The sequence below is a fragment of the Sinocyclocheilus anshuiensis genome, unplaced genomic scaffold, assembly GCF_001515605.1.
Source record: "Sinocyclocheilus anshuiensis isolate Anshui unplaced genomic scaffold, SAMN03320099.WGS_v1.1 scaffold819, whole genome shotgun sequence".
Lineage (NCBI taxonomy): Eukaryota > Metazoa > Chordata > Actinopteri > Cypriniformes > Cyprinidae > Sinocyclocheilus > Sinocyclocheilus anshuiensis.
The window spans coordinates 156231-165407 of NW_015548238.1; the positions used below are offsets into that span (position 1 = coordinate 156231).

The 9177-nt window shown below is 38.7% G+C and overlaps 2 protein-coding genes across 3 annotated transcripts in view; one reads left to right on the forward strand and one right to left on the reverse strand.

Moving 5' to 3' along the window:
• LOC107654797 (protein phosphatase 1 regulatory subunit 3D-like) overlaps window positions 1–5968 on the forward strand; it is an 18697-nt gene extending 12729 nt beyond the window's left edge. Inside the window, exon 3 of the transcript XR_001630369.1 lies at window positions 5959–5968. The gene's annotated coding sequence lies outside the window, so the exon portion shown is untranslated. The remainder of the gene's footprint in view (window positions 1–5958) is intronic.
• LOC107654794 (phosphatase and actin regulator 3-like) overlaps window positions 43–9177 on the reverse strand; it is a 70934-nt gene continuing 61799 nt past the window's right edge. Inside the window, exons 9-12 of one of the 2 annotated variants that reach the window (XM_016442047.1) lie at window positions 4090–4145; window positions 2181–2242; window positions 1400–1540; window positions 43–416 (exon numbers count right to left, since the gene is read on the reverse strand). In XM_016442047.1, the coding sequence (XP_016297533.1) occupies window positions 264–416; window positions 1400–1540; window positions 2181–2242; window positions 4090–4145 (412 nt within the window). In that variant the 3' untranslated portion in view covers window positions 43–263. The remainder of the gene's footprint in view (window positions 417–1399; window positions 1541–2180; window positions 2243–4089; window positions 4146–9177) is intronic. The other variant, XM_016442046.1, reaches the window with a different exon arrangement.

Here is a 9177-nt window from a genome sequence, read left to right on the forward strand (position 1 = left end):
CAGCACAGGACTGGGACCTTGTTCAGCTATTTGTGCCCACAGAAATGAGGTCTAACGTAAAACAAACGTAAGCTGAATGTGAGCAAGAATTTGTCATGCATGTGGGCAAGCGCTTAGGTGTGCTTATTCTGCAAATTCTGCACTTTCAGGACAGTGGAGATATGGCTATATTTAGAACAACCTCCCATTTTGATCTACTGTACTTCTTGTGTCCTTCGAGAAGTCATCTATCGTAGATGCGATGACGTTTTTGTGGTGAACAGTTATGCAAACACGGAACAATATATAGAAACAGGCCATGTATAAATACACGAAGAAAAAATGGAAACACACACTGACCTTGTCAGGTGTTTGCTTGATGCATGAACCTCCATTTCGTTGCTCTTGAACTCATTCAGCTCTTTTCGTATCGCCGCCTGCGAGGCGAAAAAAACAAGAATGAGCTCCTGACAGTCACTGGACAACAGACACTCATGCAGCGGGTCACTGGAAAGAAGATCACCTGCTTTCCACCTGATGTTTTATTAATGATCTGTTCCGGTTTTGTTGACAACACAAGCTGCTCATGACGAGGCTCACACAGAATGCTAATGCATATCATCCAGTTTTACACATCCTCTGGACCGTTTGTGTTTATTTACTATAGAAAACTTTGGGGTCCGTAAGATTTTAAAATATTTTAGGAAGAAGTCTTTTTTGCTCACTAGGCTGCAGTTATTTGATCAAAAATACAGTAATATTGTGAAATATTATTACAATTTAAAATTGCTGCTTTCCATTTGAATATCTGTTAAGCTGTAATTTATTTCTGTGATGCGCAGCTGTATTTTCAGCATCATTACTCCAGTCTTCAGTGTCACATGATCTTCAGAAATCATTCTAATATGCTGCTTGGCAGCTCAAGAAACATTTCTACATTATTAGCAATGTTGAAAACAGTTGTGCTGCTGAATTTTTTTGCGGAAACTGTGATACATTTTTATTTTTCAGGATTCACAGATGAATAGAACGTTCAAAAGAATGTCTTTAATGTCACTTTTGATTAATTTTATGCATCCTTGCTGAAAAAAAATGCTTGAATAGTCCATATTTTGTCTAATATGAAAATACGGTCTGGAACTGTTTAATACAACTTATAAATATATAAATAATATACATCCTTTCTGTAGATCCCACAAATATTTCCAAAAATAGGCACATAAAATGTGAACTTCGCAGACCTGTCCTAGATTTGATCAAATATATACATTTTTATTTCTTTATCATTTTATTAATGTGTTATATAATACTCAAGGTATTGTAGATCAACAAAACCTAGAATTATGATATTTCTTATATCAAATGCATCAGTGTGTGTTGGCCTGTAGGGGGCGCGTGTGAGTTTCTAATGCACACACACCTTATCTGCAGCAGATAGTCTTGTCCAGGGCTTGTCTGCTCTCCTGTCGTAATCCTGAGCTTTGGCCACTTCCACATAGTCACTGAAACGGATCAGAATCTTTCTGTCCCGCAGCTCGTCAACGGTGGGCCGCTGGTTGAGCTGGAAAGACAAGAATAAGATAGAGGTTTAGTCAAACAGCAAACAGATTGTTCCTAGTTAAATTCTGTATAGGATGAGCTGTGTTTCAAGCTGTTGTAATGCCGATAAAACACAAAGGCTATTGATAGTCCCATGATCCAGTTAAATCCAGTTAAAATGATTCAGGTCGTCCGTGTTATTATTAATAAATGCAATTATGTATTGACTGTTGGTGTCTGTTATCTCTGTTGCTGCAGTAATCCACTCAGGCTTGCGTGTTGCAATGATTTGACCACATTTAAGTGGCTTTACGTCAACACTCTTGACTTACTGCTTTAATAAAACATCAATCAATGATGTGCCATTAACTTAAGCATAATATGCGATATATACAGAGAGGAGGAATTTGTGATTTTTTTCTCTTAAGAATTGTAATTTTGTCCAATTGTTATAAGTTGTTTTAAAACTGTCATTCTTTTTGGCATAGAAAGTTGGCTTTTGAGTGCCTGCTGCACAGTGAATGCCTGGTATTACAGTACTAGTGTCTTCCTCAGATGACAGAGTGAATACTGCAGGCTAAGCCGACACATGACAACAAATATATGTGTGTATACTGTATGTGTCTCGATCAGTGAGGTGTTTTTTGTCAGGATCCACATACCTTTCTGTTTAGCCTTTGCTTAATTTCCCTTCTCTCCTCTTGCTCTGTCTGGTCATTCCTCTCTGCAAATCCACCAAAAAAACAAAAAAAAATCACAGATGAGAAAAAGCACGCACGCAGTTCGCAGAGGTACAGATGAACTTTGAAGTTTTTAATGCAGCACACTACATGAAGGGCTCGCATACACTCCACAGCACTCATGTACCACTGCTGGAATATCTAGCAAGACACTTCTTTAAGCTATTCCTCCATCTTACGTCAAAAGTCAATGTATTCAATATGTATGTTGATTTTATTTTTAAATAAACAATAAACCAATATTCTAATGATTTCTTAAAACTTCTCATGGCTTGGCTCCATGTCTAGCTCGTGCTAAAATCAGATCTCTTGAACATCTGCTGTCCAATCCAGCTCATAATGCCAGAGCACCAGATTACAGCATTTCTTTAATAGGCTTTACCCTTTCATAGCACAGGATAACATTGTTCTCTTACATTTCCCTCTGTCAAATACGTGGATTATCTGAATCTGTGCTGCGAAGGACTTAGCGTGGGAAAATACGGGGCGCATGCGTCTATCTAGTATGATTGAACTACGATAAACCACTTCTGAAAGCGCTTTTAATATTCCTGTCACTTCAGGACTCTCTCCTTGTTGCTCGTCCTTGCTTTGACTAACACCTTGTCTCAGATCCCAGTGTTTGGAGAGTGAGTGCATGCGAACAGGTGCGAGAGATCAGCCAAAGTCAGCAGACAGCTGCTCAGAGTCAGAAGACACAGGTGCCGCGGCCCAAGATAGAGGCCTCAACTAAATAAACAAGCCCCATCACAAGTGTGCTGAGGACACATGCTAGAAATACACTATCCTACACAATAATACAATACTGATGAAAAAAAGCCTAGTCACAAAAACGTTTTTTTTTTTCTTAGAAATGTCAGTAATTATTTTAAGACTGTGAAAATCATCCCCCCACAATTACACCGTTACAAAGCAATTAAATGAAATTACATTAAAATGACACTCGGTTTCACTCAGATTGTGGTCATGTCTGTGTAATCTCTGTCTCGCCCTCACAATCTGTAATCACTGATATTATTGTGTCGAGCTCCAGACAGATTGCCTCTATAATCTCTCGATTCCAGACGAGCTGAAATTACATTCACGCCTCCCTCAGATTTTTTTATTTTTTTTTTATGTGTCTCCTTATGGATTTGCTTTTGTCCTGAATTCAATTATTTATCAAATTTCAAATGACTTTTGTCAGAATTATAGAGACTGTTACAGAAGAAACACAGAATATAACTTTTACCTTAGAAATACATTGAACAATATTTAGTGTTGAAAGAGTTTTCACTCAGAAATTGACTCACAAACAGCTACAAAGAAAAAGCAAGTGACACATTAGATGTGAAATTTTGAAGTAGAAAAACTGAAATCATGTAAAACATTTTCCGATAACGCATTGCGTGCTCACGTTGTATGCAAACATAATTGCAACCTGATCTAGTTATGAAAACTTTATAACCTAATACTTTTATTTGTACTTCAAATAATTTTGTCTGGTGACAAAAGGTGAATATAGTGTCAAATCAGTCACAGCATAAAATATAAATAAGTGGTGACACAGTTGTGACCGATCTGTTTCTATCTGATCTAACTCTTGTAAATGTCTTTTGGGATATATCCTAATCCGGTCAAGATGATTTAGTCACATGAAATGCTGAAAAAAAAAATGCTGGGTTAAATACAACCCAGTGCTGGGTAAAATAGGGACAAACCCAGAATTTCAAGCAAAATGGTTATGTTATTTGTCAACAGGCAGATAATAAACATTATTTCCACAGGGGAAAAAAGGCTCACTCCAGCATCCCAGACGCGTAATCTCTGATCTGACAGGTGCCATACTCACGTTTGAGGATGTTCCGGCTCTCCAGCTCCTCCACCGCTGGTCTCTGACTCAGTCTCCTGCGGAAAAACACCAAAATCACGTTCTGGACCATTTTCATGCAATCTCCAAAGTGTCTGTGACAGTCTCTGTTCAGCAGCGCGTGAGTGTCAGTGTCAGTGGGGATCCCGCGATCCGAGCATGTTACAGGGAAACCCTGCGTCCCATCTCGCGTCTAAACATCGCCGAGGATCTTCATGTCTAAAGCACTCCCACATCAGGGGATATCACGAGGTTTATTATTATCTGTGCTTGAAATTCCCTGATTTGACGGAATGAAGCGAACGGAACTTGCTCGTGCGAGCGCGGTTACTATACGAAAGCCTCATCGACGAAGAAATCCGTCGATAAGTGTCGGTTTGTATCAAAATGCAATAGAAAAGAGTGAAAAAGATGAAGTGGAGACGGAGATGAGCATCTGCTCCTGAGTTCTCTGAAGTCTCAGAGTGCTGTGTGTGATACTGGAGATCCTTTACGCATCATTTATAAAGGGGGCGGTGCGTGCGGGAGAGATTCCCACGCACACTCAGTGCTCGCGCCGGAGGAATATGCTGCAGTCAGGGAAAATGCAACCTCCATGGATGCTTTAATATCGAAGCAATATTAATGTTGATCTCATCGCGCTATATAAAGTATATACAGGCCAGTAGGCCATTTGTTGAGAGTGAAAAGCATCGGCGTTGTCATGTTGAACAGATACGTATCGCTTTAGTTCACTCAGTCTCAGTGCTTTGTATTTCGTGTTGGGCGGGGCTTTCATATGCATATGAAATATATGAATGTAAAATTATGTAATCGTTCAACAAGCAATAATGTGCTTTTATGATATTCATAATCCCATAAGGCTAAACGCTTCTCAAAACCTTTGAATTCCAAAGATAGCATTCAAGGGAATATCTCATACAGTGTTGATTATTTCAGCTATATTGCACCACAATTTGTTCTTCTTTTCTTTTTCACATCCTATTGGAAAGGACGTGCTCACACACTTTGAAAACAAGCAGTGAGTTGTGATGGCATTGCAAAAAAAAAAAAAAAAAAAAAGATTTGACATTTGTCCAATGAAAAAAATAATAATAATCTTGTTTTGTCTGATTGTGCTGTAAGATAACAATGGCTAAGAATAGTCTTTACACTGAACTGCACAATCTGCTCATTTATTGTAGACCACCTTGCAAACCCCCAGGACATTGGGGCCCCTAGGTGACCACTTATATCACCTAAATGATGGAAAGCTTCATATCACTCCCTCACTGCTAGAGGACAGCTGAAGTCTTCAGTGTGATCAACACTTTAATTGTCACGGCACAACAGAACATGATGCCTCGAACCATAAAGACGGCAGGCTTAAGGCTGACTTGCACACTGCTGTTAAAAAACACAGTTCCATATTTTTTAATCTCGCCTGATTGGCCCAGGTCCTGGAAATATTAGCTGTGGGGAGATTAAGCCGAGCCAAGCCATCCGGAGCGGAAGCTCAGCTGTGATACCACATTCACTGAAGCCTTTAAATGCACCCAGCGTGAGAAGAACGTTAATACTACTAGATAAATTAATAAGGTTGAATTCCATAGGTTTTTCGGTAGCACTTTACAGTGAGGTTCCATTTGTTAACATTAGTTAACTGCGGTAGATTAATAAATACTGTAATAAATGTATTGCTTATTGTTAGTTAACGTTGGTTAATGCATTAACTAATGTTAAGGAATCTTACTGTAAAGTGTTACCGGTTTTCCTAGATGGCTGAGAGGGTTTGCTCCTGTTAAAAAAACAAAAACAAAAAGACAACCTGAATACAGACTATAAAAAGGCAGGGTGTGATTTTTTCAAAAGCTGAAATACAGTTAAAAGCCTCTAATATCAAGCATTTATTTCTGAAATATACAAAATGTGCTATACAGAGAGTGCTTATGGAGAAATGGCTATTCAGGGAAATGTATTTATCAGCTCAATACAACATCTCGAAGGCGTTTAGTTCTTTATAATTCAGAACACCCTGCTACTCAGACGCACAGGAAGCCAGTTCCTTCCTGACGATAACTTCCTCCACTTATGAAACATGAGGATTTGATATATATGAAGTGACCCTCCGCTGTGTCAGAGCGATAAGCCGGTTACAGGAGCAGCCCCTGATGGGTCTGTCAGTGAGTGGTTGTGAGTCAGTCTGGATTTCACGGCCTGCCATTGTCCAGTGAGCTGTGCCTTAATGCCCGACCCTCGCTCCGGTCGACCCAGCAGAGGGGCCGGCGATATGAAGGATGCTTGACTGCATGGGTGGCCATTATGGCTTTGATTGATGGCCAAGTGTGTCTAGGACACCCTGAGGGACAAGGATGCCAAGCATCATTACAAAAGTTTACATCCATGCTAAGGAATAGTTTGAGCGTTTATGTAACTTCCAGGGTGCTTCTTCGGGTGCCATTTGGATTCGTGAGTGCGTGCTAAAAATGAGATGTACGAGAGAGATGAAGGAACTGAAATCTTGTTTTGTTTTGTTTCTCTAAGACAGGTAATATTACACTGTGCCATTTACAGTACGTAATGAAGAAGCCATCTATCCTATTACAAATAAAAAAAAGAAATGTTAACAAATTGTTGTTGAAGAGTATATTATAGCTATTTGTTGAACATCATAAAGATGCAACATCATAAATTATTTCATGATTGTTTCATCTGGATATTTACTATTCCACTTGCATTAAACTCCACAGCAACACAAGCTGTTTGAAACGATCCTCTCACATTCAAATCATGATGTATGTCAAACAGAAAGGCAGCCAAATATCGAGCCATTTTCAAAATGCCGTACCTGCTATAGTAAATATATAAATAAAGGCTTAGACATGAAAGCAATTTTATTCTAGACTCGCTTTCAATAATTCATCAAATCTCTCGGCTGACCCCAGGTCTGCTCTTTAGAACAGAACAACATGTGAGACAAAGAGCTGGTGGCCTCCGTCTGTCCCTGCATAACCCACACCAGGAACAACATGAGGTCTGATCTTCAAACGCCTCCACATCTAAAGTGTGATCCAGTGTGAGCTGTGCTCCTCTTCTGATGTACTTCAGAAACGTGTGACAGCTGTCACAACAAACTCAACTGAATTACAAGAAAATTGATTTATTGGCCCGCTTTTAAGAAAGGACGATTGGCATACCTCACATGCATTACAAATACTGTATTTTCTTCATTCTTCAAGTTGGGTAAATTGAAACCAAACAAGATACTAATTGCTTCATGCATTATTTTTGACCCATTCAGCTCTTTCCTTAAATAGATTTGTATCCTCATGTGGCCAGAACTGGGAATGAACACAAATCGATTAGCTATTGGGTTGAAACAATGTCTGCCATAGGAGGAACACAGCAACTCGGCCCTTTCCAGTGATTGATTTTCCAATACTGGGATTTGTATTGGAAGCAGCTCGGTGAATTGGTGCTATATTAGAAGAGTACTGTATTACGTCTGTTCAGCTGACAAAACATCACACATTTCTTGTTTGCTATTTTGTAAATTTTGTCAAAATATATACCTTTTTTTCATCCTTTTTGAAATAACATGCACAACTCGATCGTTGACAATGGGAAAGGGAATGTATATTAGGAAACTTAAGAACGTCAGTTTAATTTCATTCTTGAAAGATTAAAACAGAATAGAAGATTTTGAAAGCAGATCTGGAGTATGTAACTCTGATGCAATGGAATGTGGGCAGGTTGTGTATGGTATTGTGCCTCTGATGACTCAATTAGCAAGTGTATTCAAATGTAAATATAGTGCTTTCACTGTAGGATGGCAGCGTCTAATTCCAGGATCTGGGCTTTTCTTGGAGTTGTAAAGGCGATGTCACATCCGGTGCTAGCGTCATGTGTAAGATATATAATAGTTATGAAGTCACCATGGATCCCAAGCATTGGGCCGTTGCCTGGTTGCGAAGTTGAGCTTAATTTAGCAGAGAGAATACAGGCCAGGAACACACGGTGAATAATATTGCTGCATGGGTAAATGGTTCAAACACAGTCACAGTAAGGAGACAGCCTGAACGCCCATTACTACAGAGCGCAACTCACGGTCATGACTCCGCTTCAGTCCTGTGGTCCTGTCAGAATGTGTGATAGATACATGTTTGTTTTGTGGGATGATGAGTTTAACGATTCTAAAAGTCTGTGAAATTATTTTAAAAAGTGTCAAAAGTCCAATGATATGTCATTGATTACAAACTGTTTTAAGGTAAACTAAGGTAAGCATAATCTACTTTTGCTCATACTATGTAACATTTTTGAGGAGTCTAATTTATTCATATAGCACTTTTCACACTACGCATGGTTTTAAAGCAGCTTTGTCAGAAAGCCGTAATGTTATGTCTATAGCGCTTTAGGTCTAGAACAGGTTTTTGTGCATAATGAGCGTACATTCAAACTTTGAATTTCAAAGCAACTGAGAGGTTTAAATATTGATTGGTTTTGTTTATTGAAGACATTTAAATGTTAGTCGTTTTTTTCTATTTAGAAATTTAAATGTTGATCTGTTTTGTTCTAAGTAAGAGTAAGTGATTCTCAAAAAGAACATAAAAATAAAAATAAGCATTGCATGTCGCAGATGAAACGTCTGAAAAATGCTGATGCTCTGGCAAATCCCTGGATAAAGTACAGGGATTTGGGGTTTTATTGTAAGTGAGAGTAAACGATTCTCATAAAACATCAATGAAGATACGATCGGTTGTCTTAGGTGAAAATTAGCCGGTTGCCAAAGAGTCTGATGTGAGTTTAAAGGGGTCATGAAATAGAGAATCAAAATGTCCTTGACATTTGCATATATGAGAGATTACTCTCTAAAACATACTAAAAACATACTGCAAATTACACATGTGAGTTAAATTGAGGAGTCAAAACTAACTCCTCAGTTTAAAATATGAATTATTTGGTCACACTTTAGTTTTTGTAACCAATTCTCAAGAACTAACTATATGTGACCCTGGAGCACAAAACCAGTCTTAAAGGGTTAGTTCACCCAAAAATGAAAATTAGCCCACAAATTACTCACCCTCAAGTAGG